This window comes from Capra hircus, chromosome 12 (genome assembly GCF_001704415.2).
Source record: "Capra hircus breed San Clemente chromosome 12, ASM170441v1, whole genome shotgun sequence".
In the NCBI taxonomy this organism is placed as follows: domain Eukaryota; kingdom Metazoa; phylum Chordata; class Mammalia; order Artiodactyla; family Bovidae; genus Capra; species Capra hircus.
The window spans coordinates 65225987-65250652 of NC_030819.1; the positions used below are offsets into that span (position 1 = coordinate 65225987).

Below are 24666 nucleotides of genomic sequence, written 5' to 3' on the forward strand. Positions count from 1 at the left end.
GAAGCGACTTAGCAGAACCAGCAGCTTTCAGTCCTTAGCTTTCAGACCTCCTTGCCGAACTGGAGTGCATATTATTGTTACCTCCTTTCACAGCTGAGGAAACTGAGGCTTGGATTTGCTCAGATAAGGCTGAATCTCCTACTTGAGGCTGTCAGATATCCCTTCAAAAAATTCACAACAGATGGGAAGGGCTGATATTTAAACATATGGAGTGAACATGTTCCTTAAAGCATAAGGATAAAGGATTAGTTGTGCCTGACTCTTTGCGACCCCACCTGACTGTAACCCTCCTCTGTCCATGGATTCCCCAGGCAAGAATACTGGAGTGGGTTGCCATTCCCTTCTCCAGGGGATCTTCCCAACCCAGGGATAGAACCCAGGTCTCCTGCTCTGTAAGCAGAGTCTTTACCGTCTGAGCCACCAGGGAAGCAAGCTTAGAGGATAAAGCCACGTTGAAACATGTCATCTGTTCATCATTGCTGTCATCTTTATCTCAATGATAATATTATCATTGCTTATATTAGTATGGTTTAGCAAGACATTTTCTTCTTTGCCTTAAAGAAACTGAAAAACCACATTTGTTTTCTAGTATAAAAGTAGGACCTTTTTTTTAAAATTTAAGTTTTAAAAATTGCAAAATATGTACAGACAGTAAAAAGATCAGAATGTCATAACTTACCCATAGGTAACTTCAATTTTATGTGTTAATACCTAACTATGTATTTGTCTAAATTTATGTACATACAGTTTTGCTTTTTTTTTTTTGGTGGTACCATGTTATATGCAAAATCATAGTTTCCCCAACCAGGGATCGAACCCATGCCCCCCCGTGTTGGAAGCCTGGATTCTTAACCAATGGACCACCAGGGAATTCCCCCACTCCATCCCACCGCCCACTTTTTTTTTTTACATACTGGTTTCACTGGGGACATTGATTTTTTCTCAGTGGGGGTTTTAGAGACTGACACCTATTTGCCTGGAGTATTGTTCAGTCGCTCAGTCGTTTCCAACTCTTTGTGACCCCATGGACTGCAGCCTGCCAGGCTTCTCTGTGTATTACCACACCCCAGAGCTGGAGTGGTTTGGGTGGGATCTTTTCTTGAGTCAGTCCCTTCTGACCCTCCTTCCGCTGTGAATCTGTGATGCCTAAGGAATTCTCAGATAAGAATAAAGCAGATACTAAGGGTTGCAGGCCTTAGTATCTATCTGCTTAGGCTTAGGTCCAGGCCCCCCAGCGGTCTCAGCCACACCCTCACCTCCGTATCTGTGTTCATTCACCTCGAAGGAGTCTGTTGTTACCTGACAGGTAGTGTCAGGGAGGGAGAAAGTTTCCTCTAGCCTTCTTTTTCTTCTGGCTCGTCCAAAAATGAAATTGACCCGAGACAGACTGACAGGAGAAAGGCAAACAAAAGTTAAATAACATGAATACATGGGAGACACCTGGAAAAAATAACTCACCGAAATGAACGAAGCCCTCACCTCAAATACCATCCTCAACCAAAGGCAGAGATGCTGAGGGTGGGAGCGTCAGGGTAAGTTGCCAGGAAAAGCAAGGAAACAGAGTGATCATGGTACACATTTATACCACTTCCTTCTCCATCGATCAATCGAGTTGCATTGCAGGCAGACGCTTTAACCTCTGAGCCACCAGGGAGACAGGGTGTCTCCATCCATCAGCCTTCTCTTCTGGGGACAGAGGGAGATTTCCCTTACAAATGTCTTTCTTCCAAAAAGGCAACTCTTACTTGGTTTTCAGAGCCCTTTCAGTGTTGGCTATTACCCCAAAAATAACTAGCTTGAAACAATATGCGAAGAGATGTGTTTTAGGGTGGTAAATTCTCCTCCCATGCACTAGGATGTGGCTGCTTTTGTTTTCTTCATTTTGCGCTTCAGCATTGTAACCTTTTCCTGTAATTAACATGGCGAAAAAGAAAAAAAGTAACCTTAAGATTTCCTTGAAAAATAGAAAGCCTGTTGGACTTTGAGCTGGATTTAAATCCCAGCTCTGTTATTTGTGAGGTTGGATAAACCCCTGAGTCTGTTTCAGCAGTAAAATGGTGATAAGAGTATCTCCTTACAGAATTATCTTGAGATAATTAGGGATATAAAATGCCATCCTCATAAAGTAACACTGAGAATCATTAACTATTTGCTACCTATTGGGTCTGTGTACATATGGAAAAAATCAGGACCTTTCTGTATTTTCAGTTCCCTGAAAGTTCAGGTGTAGAGAGTTGTATGGGTAGAGGTTATATACTGGATAAGTTGCAGGCATGTAATAATATTTTTGCCTCATAAATTGTTAAGGGTGTTCTACAGCTTTCAGAGTGAAAGTAGTCTCAAGATATATTGGCAAGTGGTATCCTACCTAAGGATGCTGGAGATCCAGGTGTAATTAAGATATCTCAGAAGTGGTTAGTGGTCCTTTCCTTGTGCATGTAAAAGTATTTGCCCTTTGATTTGTGATCACAGCCGTTTTTAACAGGGTGTGTCATTTCTGGGCTCTGCAGTTTCAGTCTCGCTTTGAACACTTTGCTTAAAACATGCCACCCTCACTTCTTCATATTAGAATGGCCTATCCAAAGATCTTATCCTTTCCTGGCTCCATCTTAGTGAATAAACTGTTTATATTCCTTTCCCTGCCCTTCTTTGGAAAGTCCTGGTACTCTCAGCAAATTCCATGAGACCTAGACGCCTAGAGAGGTGGCAAAGAATGGAAATTCACTTTTGGATTCCTCTCTGTAGAATTACCCTCTTCCCAGGTATTTCCAGGCCCTTCTCATCCTGATGTCTACTGTACTGATAGTTTATTGAAAATTCAAAAGCTGGTAACCTGGTGTTGGACCTGCAGAAGTCCCCAGTGTTTATTCTCAAGGAGTCTGTGATTTAGTGGGATGCAAACAACATTGGCAGTTCCACTTGGTTTTTCCTGAACGCAACCTGTTCCCTGTGTCCACTTTCCAATGTCTGTTACTTCTGATGAACCCTTCAACCTAGACGTGTTTGTCTGAACTCAGTAGATGAGTTTTCCCCTACCCTAGAGATTGTCTTCATCGAAGAACAGAATTAAAAGTACATACAGTCTGTGTGTTCACTTAGAAATGATCCAAACACCTGACAGCTGTTGTAAGGTTGCCGCTAAACCAACAGGTACACTGGTGTTTCGCAAAGTTGTGTTATTTGCAAAACCTTGTCTTTCATAACTGCTTGTCCTTAGAAGACTGCGTGTTTAAAAGGGAGACCTCTGAGAACCATTTGCTACAAACAAATGGCTTCCAACACTTCTGCAAATTCCTTTAGGAGGAACATATTAACAGGATCAATAATCTAGGGATTAAGAGCCAGCTTTGTGGCTTGGGTTTGGTGAGTTGTAGGTCGACCTAGGACCAAGACAAAGAAATTGGGTAGTAAATCATTAAGGATTTGTTTTTCCAATGGACTGGTTGAGAGTTATGTCTTATTATAAGGAGGTGATTTCTGCTTTACTAAAATACTGTTTTAAAGTGAATATCTTTGTAGTTTTTGCTGGATCTTTTTTCAGTTAAATGAGGTTTTGATTCAGTTAAGTGAGGATTCGATTCATACCAGTTACAATCAAGCCACTGCTCTGGATCTCCTTTATGCTCACATTATTTTAATTTTTAAATCAATTTTTTTAGAATCCAGTAATGCTTATACATTGTACAGTAAGTTGCACAGTGTAAAGTAACTCTTCCTACGCCTGACCCCAACTACCTGACCCCTTCAGCTGCCCAGTCCACAGACTCAGGGCCAACACATTCTGGTAGAGATAACTCCATCCATACATAAATATCTGTGTGTGTACTATTCTTTTTCCCTCTCAGTTGCGCTGGCATGCTGTGATGGACTTATTTTGGTAGCCTTCCCAGTGAACTCGGCCTCCTTGTATGTAAACCCTTATGTAATTCTCTCCTATATTGACTGAGCTTGGCCTTGTGAGGGGCCTTGGCCAGTGGTGGATTAACAAGTGTGATGCAGACAGAGGCTTGGTAAGCGCTTGTTCTCTGGGAATGCTTACTATTGTGGCACTCCCTCGCAGAACCCAGAAAACCCCAATTGTGAGGTGCCCAGCCTCGCCATGGAGAGAGACTACAGGAAAGAGAACCAAGGCCCCTACCAACAGCAGCCAGCATCAACCTGCCAACTATGTCATGAATGCGCTATCTTCTTGGAAGATAGTTCCCAGCCCCATCCAGGTCACCTGAGATGACGCTCTATGGAGCAGAGATGAGTGTTTCTTGCCAAACCTGTCTGAACTGAAAACCTGTGAGCGGCCGCGGTCTTCGTAAGCCGCCAGGTTTGGTTTGTCACATAGTAACAAATAACCGAAACACTAGATTCTAACAGTGAAGACCCCACCCCACCCCGCCAACCCAGGAGACATAAGAGACGCAGGTTCGATCCCTGGGTTGGGAAGATCCCCTGGAGGAGGGCATGGCAACCCACTCTAGTATTCTTGCCTGGAGAATCCTACGGAAAAAAGAGCCTGTTGAAGCAACTTAGTGCACACTCATAAATCACTTAATTATTCCCTTTTCTCTATTTAAAAATATTTTTTAAAATTCCTTGTAATTCTTAATCCCAAATTAGTTTATGATTTCCTCTGTGGATATACAAAAAAACATTCATAATCTGTTTCAAAAGTTATTTAAATTTTCATCTTGTTAAGCTGCTCAAAAGTTGAAGTCAAAAAGATCTGCATTTTATACACAGGGACAGAGAAGATCAGTCCACATACTGGAGATTCAACTGAAGATGAGCAGGGTTGTATAGGTGCCTAGTGACATATACTTTTTTTTTATAATCAGGTACCATATATAAAATCCTATGCCCAAACGTCTGAAGCAGGTAATAGTACTGATAAAGAAATGAAAAATTAAAAAATGGCTGTCTGAGGAGGCCTTACAAATAGCAGTGAAAAGAAGAGAAGTGGAAAGCAAAGGAGAAAAGGAAAGATATACCCATTTGAATGCAGAATTCCAAAGAATAGCAAGAAAAGATAAGAAAGCTTTCCTCAATGATCGATGCAAAGAAATAGAGGAAAACAATGGAATGGGAAAGACTAGAGATCTCTTCAAGAAAATTAGAGATACCAAGGGAACATTTCATGCAAAGATGAGCACAATAAAGGACAGAAATGGTATGGACCTAACAGAAGCAGAAGATATTACGAAGAGGTGGCAGGAATACACAGAAGAACTGTACAAAAAAGAGCTTCATGACACACATAATCACGATGGTGTGACCACTCACACTCACCTAGGGCCAGACATCCTGGAATATGAAGTCAAGTGGGCCTTAGGAACCATCACTACGAACAAAGCTAGTGGAGGTGATGGAATTCCAGTTGAGCTATTTCAAATCCTGAGTGACGATGCTGTGAAAGTGCTACACTCAATATGCCAGCAAATGTGGAAAACTCAGCAGTGGCCACAGGACTGGAAAAGGTCAGTTTTCATTCCAATCCCAAAGAAAGGCAATGCCAAAGAATGCTCAAACTACCGCACAATTGCACTCATCACATGCTAGTAAAGTAATGCTCAAAATTCTCCAAGCCAGGCTTCAGCAATACGTGAACCGTGAACTTCCAAATGTTCAAGCTGGTTTTAGAAAAGGCAGAGGAACCAGAGATCAAATTGCCAACATCCGTTGGATCATCAAACAAGCAAGAGAGTTCCAGAAAAACATCTATTTCTGCTTTATTGACTATGCCAAAGCCTTTGACTGTGTGGATCACAATAAACTGTGCAAAATTCTGAAAGAGATGGGCCTACCAGACCACCTGACCTGCCTCTTGAGAAACCTGTGTGCAGGTCAGGAAGCAACGGTTAGAACTGGACATGGAACAACAGACTGGTTCCAAATAGGAAAAGGAGTACGTCAGGGCTGTATATTGTCACCCTGCTTATTTAACTTCTATGCAGATTACATCATGAGAAACGCTAGGCTGGAAGAAGCACAAGCTGGAATCAAGATTGCCAGGAGAAATATCAATAACTTCAGATATGCAGATGACACCACCCTTATGGCAGAAAGTGAAGAGGAACTAAAGAGCCTCTTGATGAAAGGGAAAGAGGAGAGTGAAAAAGTTGGCTTAAAGCTCAACATTCAGAAAACGAAGATCATGGCATCTGGTCCCATCACTTCATGGGAAATAGATGGGGAGACAATAGAAACAGTGTCAGACTTTATTTTCTGGGCTCCAAAATCACTGCAGATGTGACTGCAGCCATGAAATTAAAAGACGCTTACTCCTTGGACTTCCCTGGTGGCTCAGATGGTAAAGCGCCTGTCTACAATGCGAGAGACCCAGGTTCGATCCCTGGGTCGGGAAGATCCCCTGGAGAAGGAAATGGCAATCCACTCCAGTACTATTGCCTGGAAAATCCCATGGACGAGGAGCCTGGTGGGCTACAGTCCATGGGGTCACAAAGAGTTGGACACAACTGAGTGACTTCACTTTCACTTTCACTTACTCCTTGGAAGGAAAGTTATGACCAACCTAGACAGCATATTAAAAAACAGAGACATTACTTTGACGACAAAGGTCCATCTAGTCAAGGCTATGGTTTTTCCAGTAGTCATGTATGGATGTGAGAGTTGGACTATAAAAAAAGCTGAGCGCCAAAGAAAAGATACTTTTGAACTCCAGTGTTGAAGAAGACTCTTGAGAGTTCCTTGGATTGCAAGGAAATCCAACCAGTCCATCCTAAAGGAGATCAGTCCTAGATGTTCATTGGAAGGACTGATCTTGAAGCTGAAACTCCAGTACTTTGGCCACCTGATGCGAAGAGCTGACTCATTTGAAAAGACCCTGATGGTGGGAGAGATTGGGGGCAGGAGGAGAAGGGGATGACAGAGGATGAGATGGTTGGATGGCATCACCAACTCAATGGACATGGCTTTGGGTAGACTCCAGGAGTTGGTGATGGACAGGGAGGCCTGGCGTGCTGCGGTTCATGGGGTCGAAAAGAGACACAACTGAGTGACTGAACTGAATGGAAAAACTATATCTAATTAAGAGAGTCGTGAGGCTGGGATCTTAGGAAGAGGAAATTTTGCTAAGTAGAATGACTGAAGCCACAACATCATGAGAAGAGTTCAGGAAATTACACTTGAGCCATGATCAGATAAAAAAATGAATCCCTTTAGTTTGGTGGAGCATGTGTCATTTTGAGTAATAACTGCAGTGGTCCATGTGGGGCAGGGACTCTGGAGGCATCTCTGAGAAGTGCCTTGTTCAGCCTGACTTCCTGTTCTTCCAGCTGTCCCCCTCCTGCTCCCCTTGGTCCCCTGGGCACTGCTGAGCTCAAGGAGCATCCTTCCTGACCCTTGGTCACAGGCACCGTGGTCTGGCCCCACGGGCTGGGAGGTGTGTCCTCAGAACATGTGCCTAGTGGTCATTAAATCTAATCCCTGCTAAGAGAATGAGACGGACACGCCTAGAAAGAGAGGCAGAATTAGGGTGTTGGCTATCCTGTATATTTGCACTCCGGCAGGACCTCCGAAATTTGAGCCTAAAGGACCAAGCCCAGTGGGGCAGTTTCAGGTGTTGACTGGTGTCAGGAAGGTCTCGAGGGACTTGTGCCCTTCTTCTGTGCTCTCTGCCTGTGTTCAGACTCGCCATGCCCGTCCCGTGTCTGTCAGTCCCATCATGGTCTCCTTTCCTGCAGAAACCTTTGCTCCATCCACAATAGAAAAACATTTCACCAAGGTGGGCTTTTGACTTCTGTGTTCAGAATCACAGAAAGAGCTGGAAGGAACCCCTCCGAATCCTTTCATTTGATATTTGTTGTTGTCGCTGTTTAGAATCTTAATTGTGTCTGACTCTTCAGCGGCCCCATGGACTGTAGCCCACCAGGCTCCCATGTCCATGGGATTCTGCAGGCAAGATGTACTGGAGTGGGCTGCCATTTTCCTTTTCCAAGGCATCTTCCCGACCCAGGGATTGAACCTCCGTCTCCTGCATTGCGGGTGGACTCTATCACTGAGCCACCAGGGAAGCCCATTCATTTGATGAGTAGTATCTTTTGATGTTCTTGTCCTCTTGAGATGTTTGGATACCAGCAGTATTGTTTTCCATTTTCTCAGGGCCCAGACAAGCTGGGAGAGTTTAGAGAACGTTTCACTTGAAGGATAAAAAATGTTCCTTCTCTTTCTTTAGATCCTGTCTAAGCTTTTCCAGCCAGCAATGAAGCAGAGCTTTGCCTTTGACAACAATGGCTACGAGGATGACCTGGATGGCGTGTGCCCCTCCCAGACGGCCGCTGGCACCATCAGCATTGTGGGCATGACCTGCCAGTCGTGTGTCAAGTCCATCGAGGGCAGGGTCTCCAGTTTGAAAGGCATTGTGAGCATTAAGGTTTCCCTGGAGCAGGGCAGTGCTGAGGTGAGATACGTGCCCTCAGTGGTAAGCCTGATGCAGATTTGCCATCAGATTGAAGACATGGGCTTCCAGGCCAGTGTGGCCGAGGGAAAGGCCACCTCCTGGGCCTCCAGGGTCTCGCCCACCTCGGAGGCCGTGGTCAAGCTTCGGGTGGAGGGCATGACCTGCCAGTCCTGTGTCAGCTCCATAGAAGGCAAGATCGGGAAACTGCAGGGCGTCGTGAGGGTCCGCGTCTCGCTCAGCAACCAGGAGGCAGTCATCACTTACCAGCCTTACCTTATCCAACCCCAAGACCTCAGGGACCATATAACCGATATGGGGTTTGAAGCCGTCATCAAGAACAAGGTGGCCCCAGTAAGCCTGGGACCCATAGACGTCAGGCGACTCCAGAGCACCCTCTCAGCGGCCCCTCCAACTCCCGTTAATCAGAATGACAATAACTCTGAGACCCCAGGGGGCCAGGGGGTCCCCCTGCACCTGAGAGTGGATGGAATGCACTGTAAGTCTTGTGTCCTGAACATTGAAGACAATATCGGCCAGCTCCCCGGGGTTCAGAGTATTCACGTGTCCCTGGAGAGCAGGACCGCCCAAGTCCAGTACGACCCTTCTCTCGTCTCCCCAGGGGCCCTGCAGAGGGCCATCGAGGCCCTGCCTCCTGGGAACTTTAAAGTCTCTTTTCCCAATGGGGCGGAAGGGAGTGGGCCAGACTCCAGGACCCCCCCGGCACCCAGTGCGCCCTGTACCATGATGCTGGCCATTGCTGGCATGACCTGTAAGTCCTGCGTCCAGTCCATCGAAGGCCTGATCTCCCAGAGGGCGGGCGTGCACCAGATCTCAGTCTTTTTGGCCGAAGGAACTGCAGTGGTTCTCTATGATCCATCTCGAACTCACCCAGAAGAACTGCGAGCCGCGGTGGAGGACATGGGATTCGAGGCCTCCATCCTGGCTGGTACGTGGTGATGTGCGTCAGGGCTCCCTGGGGGTGTCTCCTTTCTTTCTGCTCTTACAGCGTGGTCCCCGCACGGTTGGACAGGTGAGCCACACTCCCTGGCTCCCGGGTCCTCCCAGCTGACAATTCTGCAACGTAAGCTGGTGGGCCAGTTGTCAGGATCGAGGAGCTAGAATTCCCGGGTGTTTCTGTGTTGCCTCTCAGGTCACTGGGACTCAATGCTGAGTTCCTTGGACTTTTGGCTTCTTTTCTGAAGAGAACGCTGATCCTGTGTTGTTTGTAAAAAACATACTGTAGGAACACCTGGCCCTCCTCTCTCTAAAGGAGCCATCTTCGTTTGCTCAGAGATTTCTCTGCTGAGCAAAACAGAATAATAGAGACAACAGGACCTTGGTCTCAGCCCCTGGAGCCCGTTCTGTTGAAAGTGGGAATGAAGGAAAGGCGGGACGATGGTTCCTTTCCCCTGCCACCAGCCACGGCTGTGAGAAAAGGGGGACAAGACTGCCTTCACAAAGTGAGGTGCCCACAGGCTTGACCCCACCTCAGTAGACGGTTTCCTGGGTGGTGGCTGTCCCCAAGCCCCCTCCCATTGACCCACCAGCCACTCACTCGCTGCTTTTCCCACCACCTCCGTTGCACGGAGCTGTGCACGATGTCCTGACACCTGTTGTGTTTCTGCCCTTCGCCAGGCCTGTGTGAGCTGCAGGCCACTGGTCAGTGAGGCGTAGCCCCTCCGGAGAGCTCGTGTGGTAGCGAAAAGGGGGAACCATGCCGGGCCGCAGGGGTGGGCTGGTGAGGTGGGGGGCTCGGTGGTGGTAGGAAGGCTCCTCTGCAGGGGGAGGGTGGGAGTGAGCCATGGGAGATGGCAGAAACCCAGCCACTGCCCTCCTTCCCCCGCCCCTCATGGCCCACTCCCACTCACCTCCCCCTAGAGGAGCCCTTCCTAGGCAGGGGGCTCAGAGGGGCTCAGATCCCTGTACACACACCCCTGATGGGAGTGGGTGAGTCATGAGGAGGAACTAGGCCCCACCCTGTGCTTTGTCTTTGTACCAAGTTTCAGGAAGGAGTTTTGTTTTTAAACAAAAATCAGTAAGGAAAACAGCAGGACAGTAAATCCTGTCCTCAGAAGGTAAGAGTGCAGTGTGGAGTGGCCATCTGCTGTTTGCATGAGGCTTAAAGTCTTTCAACAGTGGAATCAAGTCTGTGGCAGTAAAAAGAAATTTGCCTTGAACTACATAATCCAGAATAATTGAATTGGACAAAAAGTAAACCTGGGGAGAAAACAGGGGTTTTGATTGGCCAGAATTATGAGAATTATGTTTACCCCAAGAGGTACTTAGGGTGCCAGATTTAGCAAATAAAAATCCGGGACACCTAGTTTGCATTTGAATTTCAGATAAACAATGAAGAATGTTTTAGGATTAGTATGTCCCATGCAGTATTTGAGACATACTAAAAAAAAAACCTTGTTTATCTGAAATCCAGTTTTATCTGGGCGTCCTGTATTTTACCTGTCAGACTTAATTTAGGATAAACTGTAAGTGTGCTGATGACTGTCTTTTATAACCACGTAAATGCTAAAAAGGCCTTACTTGTATTTTTTTTCTGTCACTCTGAATTGACCAGGGGCTCCTTGAGAACAGTCGTCCAACCACATGATTTGTTCTCCTTGCACAGACTCATTTCCTTGTGATAAATACCTGAAAGCATAGTTGCTGGGTCACAGGATATCAGCCTTATTTCATTCCATCACAAATATTTATTGTGCCACTACTAAGTACCAAACTGTTAGAGGTACCATTTTTGATAATACTGTTAAGTAGATTTCCAGAAAGCCAAATCAATGTGTACGCCCTCTCAGGGTTGGCATAATGGACCCAGTAGCATAGGCTGGCTTGAGTTTCTGTTCATTTATTTAAACTTTCTTTAGCAGTCTTCAGAAGCTTAGAATTTAGTTGAGTTAGACCTCTGTGTTGGAGAATAGCATGAATGTTAGTGAAACTGTTGGCCACAGTATTTGAATAGAAAGGCAAGTGAATCCAGACAGTGGTGATGGATAGCGGCAGGAGGGTTTGATGGATTAGGAGTAGGAGGTTGAATGTTAAGAGCCTGAGATCCAGAGGTGGAGTCATTTTGAAGGACAAAGTCCAGGAGAGCAGAGCTGTGCTAGGTGAGGTGATAGTCTTTGCATCCAGAAGGTGGAGGGCCTCTAAAGCTGGAGCACTGGAGAGTCTTCACTGAAGGTGCTGAAAGTGTCCATCAGCTGCACTCCAAGTGAGTGGAAGTAGTTTTAGCACTTTCCAGAAAATGAGCTTCTGTTGTAGCGGCTGTGGACTTTGAAGTAATGAGAGTTCATCGTCAAATGATGGCATTCTTTTCTACATACTCTTCAAGAGTATTTTGTGTCATCGCAGAAGTGTAACTTTTCAGAACGATGAAATCGTTCTGTGTCTTGATCTGGTTGATGCTTAGTTACATCTGTCTATACATGTGTGGTGGGCAAATGTCTGCTCCCTGATCCCTGGAACTCGGCAGAGAAAGGATGGCCTTGTCAGTATTGGAACCGGATAACTGGAAATCCAAGCAGAAAGAAATTACCCTTGACCATCACCTCAGACCTACACAGAAGTTAACGTGAGGCACATCAGTGACCTGAATGTAGACCTTCCTGTGAGATAACAGAGCTCAGTGCAGAAACCAGAGCTAGAAGAAAACATCGTGGATGTTTTCCGTGTTGAGGTAGACATGTCCATTAACAGAGGAAAGAGTGCATCACCACTGAAGCTGGTTTAGTTGACTGTACATTGGACTTCATTCACATCAAGGCCTTCTTTTATCGAAAGAGATAGCATTAGATGAGAGTGACAAAGCAAGCCACAGGCTGTCAGGCCAAGTTCACAGTGGGTACAGCTGACAAAAGGCTCCTGCCCAGAATGTATGGAGGACTTAGACAAATGAAGAGGGAAGGGCCAGCAACTCAATTAAGGTGTTTGGGGCAGTTTGGTTCTCGGAGGGGAGGGAGTGGGCCTCTGTTAACCCGGATGCTGTTGTGGTTAAAAGACAGTCCAGATGTGTAAGCTCGATTCCCTGATTTCTGAGGGGTTTGGGGCAAAGTATTTAATTTCTTATAACTCATTTCTTCATCTGTAAAACAGAATCAGTAGCAGTATTTGCCGCAGGGCTACGTTGACAGTTAAAGGAGGCCATATGTGTGCTTCACAGGGTGGGGTGCCTGGTGAGTTCTTACCACTGCTGTTATTGTCATCATCCATTAGAGCATTCGTCTACCCAGAACATTCCATCCTTGCAGTATTGGTGTGTTTTCCTACGTGTGGAATCGTGTCTCCGTCTGACTGTGGAGAGAGAGATTCAGTGATGAAATCTCCGGTTCCCCACCCTACCCATAATCTTCTCCATGAACTTTGACCTGAATATTGTTAGGCTTGACCCTCCTGTTCCAGAAAAAACTTAATTCATTCTTCTAGTTTGAATGATTTCTAATTTGAATGCTTTCTGACCTTCTGTCCTAGAAAACTGTTCCAGCAACCAGGTTGGCAACCACAGTGCTGGGAGTGCCATGGGGCCTGCGGCAGCTGGCACACCTGTGCCCATGCAGGAAGAGGCTCCCCAGCCAGGGGGGCTCCACACTAACCACATCCCCCGCCAGTCGCCCAAGTCCCTCCCGGCCTCCACCACGGTGGCCCCAAAGAAGTGCTTCCTACAGATCTCAGGCATGACCTGTGCGTCCTGTGTGTCCAACATAGAGAGGAACCTGCAGAAAGAACCTGGTAAGAGGTCCACACGGCACCGAGCCTGGAATGCTGCTGTAAGGCGGTTGTGTAGACTGTTGGGCGTCACAGTTAGCAATGTGGGGTGGTGTGTGCGCCCTTTGGCATCTCTGCTGACCACGTTTATCAGGAGCCCTCATAATCTGGTGGGCCTTCCCTGGTGGCTCAGTGGTAAAGAACCCACTTGCCAATGCAGGGCTCAGTCCCTGGATTGAGAAGATTCCCCTGGAGAAAGGGAACGGCTACCCACTCCAGTGTTCTTGCCTGCAGAATCCCATGGACAGAGGAGCCTGGCGGCCACAGTCCATGGGGTCATAAAGAGTCGGACATGGCTTAGCACACACTGATAATCTAGTGGCATGTTCATTGTATATTAGAGGATAGATGTTTCTCTGGAAACATCTGGAGCAGTTGGCATTCTGCCCTTTAAGGAGTATTTAGTTTGAGATAAAATGGATCTCTGAGTGAGTTAGCCATGGGGAATCTGGTTTAGAGGTCAAGGTACAGTCATGAGTGGCCTCCCCACCTAGCTTGTCTTGGTAGCAGTCTGTGGTTTTCCCTTCCAAAGCCTCTTACTGTCAAACACGTCATCAATAGCCTGTATTTTGTGGAGAAGTTCCAGTTTCAAGTATTCTGCCCTGTTGTCCCTGTAAATCATAAACAGTTGTAAAAACGCCAAAATTTTGTCCTCTAAACAACATTGGCCATCTGGTTTCTTAAGCCTGAAAGTGGAACAAAAATCCTGTCCCAGTTTTGTGTTTGGAGAATGTCTGAACCATGACTCTGCTGGCCTCCAGGGTCACCTTCTGTCTTTCTGTGGCTCCTTGTGACCTCCTGCTCACCAAGCCTAGGGCTTCCTGAAGCTCTAGAGGATGGTTCTCAAACTGAGGTGTTCCTGGAGCTCCCCTGTCACCCTTGGGCAGATTGCTCGGAAGTTACCCTGTGGTTCACAGGCCCATGTTTCTCTTCCTCACCTGAATCCCTCATTTTATCTCTTACAGCACTGTTTTTTAAAGTACATCATTCCTTTCATTTATGTGAATGAGCTTTCTTTTCTCCCCTTAAACAATTTTTTTTTCAGATGAAATTACGTAGTATTTTATTTTTTATTTATTTCTTTCACTCAGTGGAAGGCAGGACCTCCCTCCCTTAAACTATTAATGAGCAATAGCAGTAGCAAGATAGTCCGTGGGAGTTCTTTTACATTCCTGAAAGCAATTGAAAACGGGAAAAGAGTAAGGAAAACCACTTTTGAAAATTATTTTTTTCTCCTGTGTATGAAAGTGGAGGGAAAAAGTACCTCCTTGGTGTAACAGTAGTTGCCAGCTGCAGACTCCATCCCCTGCTTTGAGGTGTACATCCTCACCAGTGTCTCCTAGGGCCCGACTCAGAGCTGCCCCTGCTGGGGTGGCAGCATGGCTCAGCCTGGGAGTGGGGTGACCCCCAGAGTGAGCCCCAGACCCATTGAGCCAGAGTCTGTGCTTTCACCGGGGCCTTGGGTGATGTGTATGTCCAGTGCCGTGTGAGGAGCGTGGCTCTAGAACGGTGGCTCTCATGCTTGGCTGTCCATTAGAACCCCCAGGAGAGCTTTACCCTGCCTGCAGTGCAGGAGACATAATAAGACTCAGGTTTGACCCCTGGGTGGGAAAGATCCCCTGGAGGAGGGCCTGGCAACCCACTCCAGTATTCTTGCCTGGAGAATCCCATGGACAGAGGAGCCTGGCAGGCTACAGTCCATGGGGTCGCTAAGAGTCAGACACGACTGAGTGCCTAACACAAAGGGCCAGGTACGGTGTGCTCCTCCCCAGGTCATCCTCACGCCCAGCCAAGGGTGAGCACCGCTCTTCTATGAACTTCTGGGGGCAGAGGCCTTCCTCTGCTAGCTTGTATTGAGCTCATCATCTCTCAGAGGCCTGGCCCGGAGGGTTCCAGCTGTGCCCCGCTGGTTGCAGGGATCCTGTCTGTGCTGGTTGCCCTGATGGCAGGAAAGGCAGAGGTGAAGTACAACCCGGAAGCCATCCAGCCCCTGGAGATAGCAAAGCTCGTCCAGGACCTGGGCTTTGAGGCAGCAGTGATGGAAGACTACACGGGCTCGGATGGCGACCTCGAGCTGATGGTAAGCACGGCAGCTGGGCTGGAGCAGGGGGCTGGGCGGTGCAGGCCCAAGACGGCCTCCGCAGCCGGGCTGTGAGCAGGACGCTCGCCCATCTTGCTTATATCCTGTCATCGTTGGGTTCTCCTTTGAAGCCAGTGACTAGGATCTGTTTTGTGAAGGAATGCCCTCTGTGTCAGAGTCATAGGGATGCAGCGAGGGTTTTAGGAGGAGGAGGCAGTGGTGGGCGAGGAAGAGGAATTAGAGACAGCGGCTATCCTGAGCTTGGTGGTTCAAGGGAGTCAAATCTGAACACGTCCCGTGAGGCCGGGAGGGAAGCTGAAAGGCCAGACGGGTGTCCAGGCTGTGGGATGTTTGTCAGCAAGGAAGCCAGCAGCCATCCCAGGGGGAGAGGGCTCGGTCGGAGGCACAGAATGGATCTGGAAGGTGTCTGGCGACTAGAGTGTGGCCAGGCACTTGGTCCGGGGTGAACGCCGAGGTGGTTGCTGTACCCAGGGCTGCTGGAGGGGGTGGGACGAGTTGGGGCATGCATTGCTGTCTGCCCACTGTCGCCAGCTGTACTTGTCAACAAATCATGGAAGACAACAGATGGGTCTCCTATTTCACATCTAGTGTGTTCACAAGCACTTCTGTGCAAAGCTCCTTTTGTACAAATAAAGGGAGACTTAGAAGGAATCCATAAGCATTGAGCAATGCTGTTGCCCAAAGTGGCTGCGTCTTTCTTCTTTGCTATGTTCAGTCCCTGCTATTAGTGGTGAGTAAATGTTTGCAGAACGAGTGCTGAGGACATGAGTGGCACTCTGAGGTCCTGATAAGTGGTGTTCATTGTAGAGCAAGCCCTCCGCTCTGGCCAGGCCTCGGTGTGTGCAGAGGGGCCCGGGGTAGCACTCGCTGGGTTACAGCCGGAATCAGGGCTGGCAACAGGAGCAGGGCCCCTCTGAAAACCTCCAGGTCCAGAGGCACTCGTCTCTGCACAGACTACGGAATGGGAAACCTAGAACAAGACTGTCACTTGGGGGGCCTTCCCTGGTGGTCCAGTGGTTAAGACTCCATGCGTCCAATGCAGGTGGTGTGGGTTCCATCCCTGAGAGAGGAACTAAGATCCCACATGCTGTGTGGTGTGGCCAAACAAAAAAAAATAGACAGTGGGGAAGATGAAAACATTTTTTTGAACAATGTTTTGTTTTTTTAAATTGTGGTGTTATTTTTTAACAGACTAAATGGTATCGATACTTGTATTGTCATCACGTGCTCAGGTATTTTATGTCTGTATTTAGTTTGTTTTCTGGGAAGTGCTGACCACTGATACTCAGAAGAAGTGAAGAAGTGAAATCGCTTAGTCCTGTCCGACTCTTTGCGACCCCATGGACTATAGCCTACCAGGGTTACAATCCTTGGGATTTTCTAGGCAAGAATACTGAAGTGGGTTGCCATTTCCTTCTCCAGGGGACCTTCCCAACCCAGAGAATGAACTCGGGTCTCCTGCATTGTAAGCAGACACTTTTACCATCTGAGCCACCAGGGAAGTGATACTCAGAAGAGTTAGTCGTCTGGCTCACTTGATGCAGATGACAGATGGCTGACTCACTTGGAATTCCTTTCTCATGCTGGTGCACACAGCCTGGGGTGGCAGAAATGGATAACCAGGGCAGGGCTGTGAAAGTCCATCGTTACCAGAGCTGGGAGCCAGGCCTCAGTCCTTGCCATCTACTTAGTGATTGGTCTCCTGTACCTGAGGTGGGGAGGAACCACTGGTTATATTCCCTGAAGCCTCAAAATCTTGCACTGGGGGTTTGGAGGCTTGCACGTTGGGAAGGAGGACAGAGCTCTTGTGGCTGCCTGTTAACCAGCCCCCTGTATGCCATTGATGGAGTCCTCTGGACCCTAGGTCAGTGGGATCTTTGTCATCCTTTGCTGCAGATCACGGGGATGACCTGCGCCTCCTGTGTTCACAACATAGAGTCCAAACTCAGGAGGACAGAAGGCATCACCTACGCCTCTGTGGCTCTCGCCACCAGCAAAGCCCACGTGAAGTTTGATCCTGAAATTATTGGTCCGCGGGATATTGTCAAACTTATCGAGGTAAGTCATTCATCCAAAAAATTTTGCACCCACCTTTTTAAAAACTGATTTATAATCATCATATAAAAAATGAGCAAAATGTAGCTAATTTAAAAAAAGAGAGAAAATCAGCTAGTATAATATATTGATAAAATCTTCAGATTTTCCCATGGAAATAAGGTGACTTATTTTAAAACTATAAGGGTTTAGTAAGTATCAGATAATCTGAGATTGAAATCAGTGAAGGGGGCTTCCCAGGTGGCTCATTGGCCAAGAATCCACCTGCTAATGCAGGGTTGCAAAAGGTGTGTGTTTGATCCCTGGGTGGGGAAGATCCCCTGGAGAAGGAAAAGGCAACCCACTGCAGTATTATTGCCTGGGAAATCCCATGGACAGAGGAGCCTGACAGGCAACAGTCCATGGGATCTCAAAAGAGTCGGACATGACTTAACAACGAAACAACAGGAAAAAGGAAAAGATATTATTGTTTTAATTTCAAGTAGTCCCTGAGAAACAGCAGCATCACCAGGATTCCTGGTACATGATGTTAAGTCGACTAATTGTGAGAATCCCCTGGTAGTCCAGGGGTTCGGACGCTGTGCTTTCACTGAGGAGGGCCTGGCTGGGTTTGATCCCTGGCTAGGAACTAAGATTCCACAAGCCATGCAACACAGCCAAAAAAAAAAGACTAATAGTAATTTTTAATATTATTTACATCTGTGCCAAGTATCTGCAGACAAAAGGACTGTTGGTGTTGGGAAGAGTTTCCCTGCATTTGGGCCTTCTTTGCAGCAGGAGAGTTCAGTCATTTCTCCTTTGGAAAATCGGTCAACGCAGTTTCGTATACCTCCACTCCATTCCTTCCTCACTTTGTCCATAGACATTCCATATCCTCTCCCAGGTCTGTGCTGTATCAGAGCGTCAGTGGTGATCTGGCTGGGCCGAGACAGTCAAAACTGAACCAGATGAACTCGTAACTCATAATGGTGAAGTTTAGCAGGGACTGTGGCTTATGAAATGAAACATTTCAGAGCAGGCTTTGAGTTGTGTTAAATTTTCCTTTGTGTGTGTGTGTGTAAGAGAGGTATTGTCTGTTGTCTGGCCTAGCAGAGCTCTTTGATATGCAAATACTGTTACTGCTGTTGATATAGTACCTTAATCTTAGAGATAGATAACTCAGCTTCTTTATCAGATGAGGAACAGAGATCCCCCAGAGAGGTTCAGGGACTTAGATCCCCCACACCCAGCTAAAGGTTGCAAGACCTGGGACTCAAACCCAGATCTCCCAGCTCCAAGCTCAGTGGGCATCCAGTTTCTGCCATGCCACAGGTCTTATGGAACAGTGATGATAAGGCACTGGTGAGGGAGAGAAGTTGACGGATGCAATAATGATGGGGAGTGTCCAGGTGGAGCTTGGAGCATATCTCCAGTACCCTTCCTGTTTCTTTTTATTTATTTTAAAAGATAATTTATTTGGCAGCGCTGGGTGGTAGTGGTGGCATGTGGGATCCCTTTTTTAGCTGCAGCATGTGTAATCTTAGCTGTAGCATGTGGGATCTAGTTCCCTGAGCAGGGATTGAACCCAGGCCCTTTGCTTGGGGAGCTAGGAGTTTTAGCCACTGGACCACCAGGGAAGGTCTCCCCCACTTCCTGTTTAGAACACCCTGCTGGCCTCTACCCAGCTCACTGTAGCTCCCCCCTTGTTCTTACTTGGGGAATATTGCCAATGTCTGGCCCCCATTCCTGCATCTCTGGGGCATCATTTCCTGATGTAACTAGGCCGGCATTAGTTGTGAAGGATTTGTCTTCAGATGGCCTTACATGCTGTTTCTCCTACTGTACAAGTTGTTGTGTACAACCCCAACATCAGAGTCCCCGGGGCCCCTCTTTCTATTGTGCTGGCTGACAGGACATTTCCTGACAGCTTTTTCTGTGTAATTTCATAAAGGGAATCAGAAATCTAGTGATCAGATCAAATAAGGCAGAGAAGGGTGGAGGAGAGAAGTGAGGCAGCCAAAGAACTGGGCAAGATAATCCCTGAAAAAACCGCAGAGGCTGTTGGAGCCACAGTCTAGTCAGCGGGAGGGCCTGTGCTGAGGGGGTGGGGGTCCTGTGACTGGATCCGATGATGCTGTGGCTTTGGTTGGGGGTTTGACCTCTGACCTTCAGTTTCATCCTGCAGAGAGCAGTGGCCACTGACCAACTCCCCAGCTGATACTGGGGAGTCTTTCACTCACAAATCCCAAGCTTGTAACTTGGCATCTGTCAGCTCGGGGCAGGCTCAGTCACCTCCCAGCGTCCGCTGCCTTTGCCGACAGAAGGAGCAGGCGTCCCTGTGGACAGCATCTGTAGGGCGACGTGGGGACAGAAGTCCTGAGTCCTCAGAGGCAGTTGTAGGTTAACCTCATTTCCAAAGATGTAAAGTGCTTTCCCCCAATGCCTGTTTTAACAAAGTGCCTTCTTTCTTGTTTCCTCCTTTTGATAACAAGGAAATTGGCTTTCGTGCCTCCCTGGCCCAGAGGATCCCCAACGCTCATCACTTGGACCACAAGGTGGAAATAAAGCAGTAGGTTGAACAGAAAAGATAAACCGTAGCTCTGCCTATGGGGCCAGTTCTCCCCGGACCCCACCTGCCTGATTCTGTGCTAATTGGTTACCTTGTCGCCCCCCTCAACTGCCCCCCATCCCACCACCACCACCTACAGCAACTTCTGCTGAATTAACCGCCTTTACCTCGTAATGTTAACCCTTTCAACAATACTGTCCCGCGGTACCTTCTGCTATTACAGAAATGCTGTATGTCTGCATTGCCCAGTATGAAATGCAGCCACTGTGACTTAGGAAATACGTTTTTAATTCGACTTCACTTTAATTTTAATTTAAACAGCTACCTATGGCTGATGGCTAACGTGAGTTTTGAAGAAAGAACAGTAGCGGTCATAGTCTGAGGATGGTCAGCCTCTTTGGGGCTGAACTCTCAGCTTTTTCTGGGCCTTGGTTGCCTCACCTGTAGGTTGGAGGTACCACTTCGGCTATGGGCAGACCAGGGCTACGTCTAAACATTCCTGGAGCATCCTTGCAGGGAGGTTTAGACCTTTGATGTCCCCTCAAATGGCCAATGTAGGGAGCGAGCACAGCTTTCACTGTAGCCCTTGGTGGTCTGTCCTAGACACGGGGCAGAGGCAAGTCTCAAACCGAGTCCTTGGGAGGGGCCCAGCCTGGAAGCCTGGGGGCAGGCGGAGCCTGACATGTCCGTGTTGCTGCGTTGCTTTCCAGGTGGAAGAACTCTTTCCTGTGCAGCCTGGTGTTTGGCATCCCCGTCATGGGTTTAATGATCTATATGTTGATACCCAGCCATGAGCCTCAGTCCTCAGTCCTTGACCACAACGTCGTCCCAGGACTGTCCATCCTGAATCTCGTCTTCTTTATCTTGTGCACCTTTGTGCAGGTGCGTATCGGGGGCTGGCGGGAGGCACACCTGCGCGGCATGCCTGCGTGCGGCCGGCAGGTGCTGGCCGCTTAGCATGCTGTCCGTTGCTCCAGGTGCCTCTTCATTGCCTATTTCCCCACCACCCAGCCCGTTGCTGATGTTTTCTATCTTATGGCTGACACTAAGGGCCTAACATGGGGAACGAGAAAGGACCTGGCTTCATGTCAGTTCACAGATGACCAGACTCCCCTGGAACAGCAGTCCTTTCGAGGCAAGGCTTGGTGATCCAGTGTAGCGTGCTTGCTTTTTTCCCACTGAATCTGCCCTTGGAAGCAGCAGCTGGACCACCCTGGAGCTCTTGCTGCTCTCCTATATCTTGTCTTGAATGACCGAGATGCGGTCCCGGGAAATCATAATTTAAAAGGCACAGCCCTTGTGTTATGCCTACCTTGGGGACCACATTCAGGAACTAGCTGTGTTTCTGGTGGGAGACATGCCTTCCATTTATTTTGGAATATAAAATAAAACTCCTGACTTAATATTAGGCTTAATACTAGAATATTAGAATTAATTCATATTAATTAGGACTGTCTGGAGGCAAGTATCTGTGGGCTGAATTTGTTTTTTTTTTTAACAGATCTTCATCTGTATAGGAAAAATACATATTTACATACATATATGTCTGTGTGTGTATGTGTTCACTACTACAGATATAGGCCTTTTTTACAGCTGAAATAGACTTATACTAGACCCAATGATGGAGAAGGCAATGGCACCCCACTCCAGTACTCTTGCCTGGAAAATCCCATGGGTGGAGGAGCCTGGTGGGCTGCAGTCCATGGGGTCGCTAAGAGTCGGACACGACTGAAGTGACTTAGTAGCAGCAGACATACTGATCTATAACTGGCTTTGTCACTCAACCACGTACTGTGTACGTCTCTCCCATCAGCGGTCTCTTCAGGGACCACATAGCACTGTGCCCAGTATGAACGCACCATGATCTCTTTCACCTTCTTCACCATCCATGGACATTTACATGGTTGAGTCCTCCGGGTCTTAAAGGTCTCCCATGAGCATCCACTCCTGTGGCCAGAAGTCCTCTGAGTGAGGAAGTACACTTCATACGTGTCAGTTATGGAGGGCAAAGGGATGTCTGTGACGTGGGTGAGCCCAGAGTATTTGCAGACCCGAGGGCCCCCGTCACGACTGTCACTCTCCCCCACCGCCTTCCAGTTCCTTGGCGGCTGGTACTTCTATGTCCAGGCCTACAAATCTCTGAGACACGGGATGGCCAACATGGACGTGCTCATCGTGCTGGCCACGAGCATCGCCTACGTCTACTCCCTCGTCATCCTGGTGGTGGCCGTGGCCGAGAAGGCCGAGAGGAGCCCCGTGACCTTCTTTGACACGCCCCCCATGCTCTTCGTCTTCATCGCCCTGGGGCGGTGGCTGGAACACGTGGTGAAGGTAACTGCAGCCTCAGATTAAAGGCAGAGCTCTTTCCTCAGTAGCACAAACCTCAGTTCGTCTGAACACCGTGGTTAGAATTACTCAGGATACGCCATCAAGGGCACGACTCGAAGAAACGTGAAACCTACATATAATTAGGTGCCCCAGCCGCTAATCTTCAAACCAGTCGCTACCTCTAAAATCCCAGCTAATCTGGTTAATTATTAAAAGCCTTTGTTCAGGCGCCGCATGCACTGGAAAGAACTCTGGCTTTTGGGTCAGAGGTCGCATCGTCTCTTGGTAAATAACCGAGCGTGTGGCTTCCTGGATTAGATATCCACATTCCCACCTCAGGGTCATGCCGTTCTTACCACCATTGTTCCAGATGTCAGTGTGTCCTATAAGAGAGTGGAAGTCGGGTCCTAAAAAAAATTAGAGTGAACCTAAAAGAAAACCGTCAGTGGGCAGACGGGCGTTGTTTCTTCCACCTGAAATGTAATTCGCAGGACTTGGTGGCCCCAGGGTAGTGACAGCACAGCTCTGTCCCTGGGCAAGGGGTGGCACCCATCCTGAAAGCCTGCGGATGTGTGGAGGGGCTGTCAAGGGACCACCTTTCCTTGCAGGGTCTTCTCTAACACCAGCCTTGTGAGTGATAGCCTGGGTTTGCACAGGTCGGCTTACTCTCGCTCACACTTCACATTCTGGTTGTTTCTTAGAGCAAAACCTCAGAAGCGCTTGCCAAACTCATGTCTCTGCAAGCCACGGAAGCCACCGTCGTGACCCTTGGTGAAGACAACGTGATCATCAGGTAATCATCCCTGTCAGAAGTCCTTGATCAATTTATATCAGCGTGCGTGCTGCACAGCACACACCCATGGTGTATAGGACGTGACACACGACCTTGCAAGGGCCTGCGCAGCCACGACAGAAGGATCCCTCCTGTAAGCCCACTTCAGCAGGCAGAGCGTTTACATACTAAGATGAGGTTCAAGGGGGTGCATGTGTGCCAGACGCCAAGTGAGAGGTGCAGGCAGTGTGTCTGGAACTTAGAAGAAGGCTGCTGCTGCTGCTGCTGCTGCTGCTAAGTCGCTTCAGTCATGTCCAACTCTGTGCGACCCCATAGACGGCAGCCCACCAGGCTCCCCCGTCCCTGAGATTCTCCAGGCAAGAACACTGGAGTGGGTTGCCATTTCCTTCTCCAGTGCATTAAAGTGAAAAGTGAAAGTAAAGTCACTCAGTCGTGCCCGACTCTTAGTCCCATGGACTGCAACCTACCAGGCTCCTTTGTCCATGGGATTTTCCAGGCAAGAGTACTGGAGTGGGTTGCCATTGCCTTCTCCAAAGGAGGCTAGTGGTGGCCAAACAGAGTTTCCCAGGATGTGGTGGCATGAGCTGGGTCTGCCTCGCAAGATTTGGAAGATTTAGACAGGCTGAGAGATACGAGTTCAACTTGATACTGAGGTAGGATTTCAATTAGCCCAAGAATAAAAAAGGGAGAAGTGTCTTTCTTCTTTAGAAGGTTAACTGCTAAGTCACTTCAGTCGTGTCCAACTCTTTGTGACCCTATGGACTCTAGCCCACCAAGCTCCTCTGTCTATGGGGTTCTCCAGGCTAGAATACTGGAGTTGGTTGCCATGCCCTCCTCCAGGGGATCTTCCCGACCCAGGGATCAAACTAGGGGTCGAACCTGTGTCTCTTACATCTCCTGCATTAGTAGACAGGTTCTTCATCAGTAGCAACACCTGGGAAGCCCTATGCATAAGATTGGAGATATTAAAAACAATAATGATTATTGTCATCGCTGGGACTTACTATTTGCCAGATGCTGTACTAACATTATTTGTGTTTAACCAAAAGAGAAAGAAAAAGCCCTTATGAGGAAGGAACTCCTAGTATTCTTATTGTACAGATGTGGACACTGAGGTTCAGGGAGGCTAAGCAACTGGCCCAGGGTCACACAGGGGTTAAGTAGTGGAATTGGGACAGAACCTACACTGTTCGTTCCAGAGCCCATGTTCTTTACAGTTGCACATACTGACTCTTGGGCTCCCCTGGTGGCACCGTGGTAAAGGATCTGCTTGCCAGTGCAGGAGATGCGGGTTCGATCCCTGGTCCTGCAAGATCCCCCGGAGGGGGAAATGGCAAGCAGCTCTAGTATTCTTGCAGAATTCCTTGGATGGAGGAGCCTGGCGGGCTACAGTCCATGGGGTTACCAACAGTCAGACATGACTGAGCAGCTAAGCACACACACACGCACACACACACACACACACACGCACACGCACACACACACACACACACAAACTGACTCTAAATCATATCTCATAACATGGGCGTTTTTACAGAATAAGGCTTCTGCATATCTCCGGTCAGCCTCCTTTTAACGGTTAGTTCTCGGCCTTCTTTGCATCCCGGAAACCGCTCTGGTCCCACCACTGTCCCCTTTAGCCTGTGGCCTCACTTCTGGCT

The 24666-nt window shown here is 48.0% G+C and overlaps 1 protein-coding gene across 3 annotated transcripts in view; it reads left to right on the forward strand.

The window, feature by feature from the left end:
- Positions 1-24666, forward strand: part of ATP7B (ATPase copper transporting beta) — a 76571-nt gene that overhangs the window by 33587 nt on the left and 18318 nt on the right. For all 3 annotated transcript variants that reach the window (XM_018056700.1, XM_018056699.1, XM_018056698.1), the window contains 8 exons: positions 8186-9356; positions 12887-13144; positions 15097-15260; positions 17178-17339; positions 19808-19884; positions 20595-20766; positions 21982-22215; positions 22914-23005. In XM_018056700.1, coding sequence (XP_017912189.1) covers positions 8186-9356; positions 12887-13144; positions 15097-15260; positions 17178-17339; positions 19808-19884; positions 20595-20766; positions 21982-22215; positions 22914-23005 — 2330 coding nt within the window. The remainder of the gene's footprint in view (positions 1-8185; positions 9357-12886; positions 13145-15096; positions 15261-17177; positions 17340-19807; positions 19885-20594; positions 20767-21981; positions 22216-22913; positions 23006-24666) is intronic.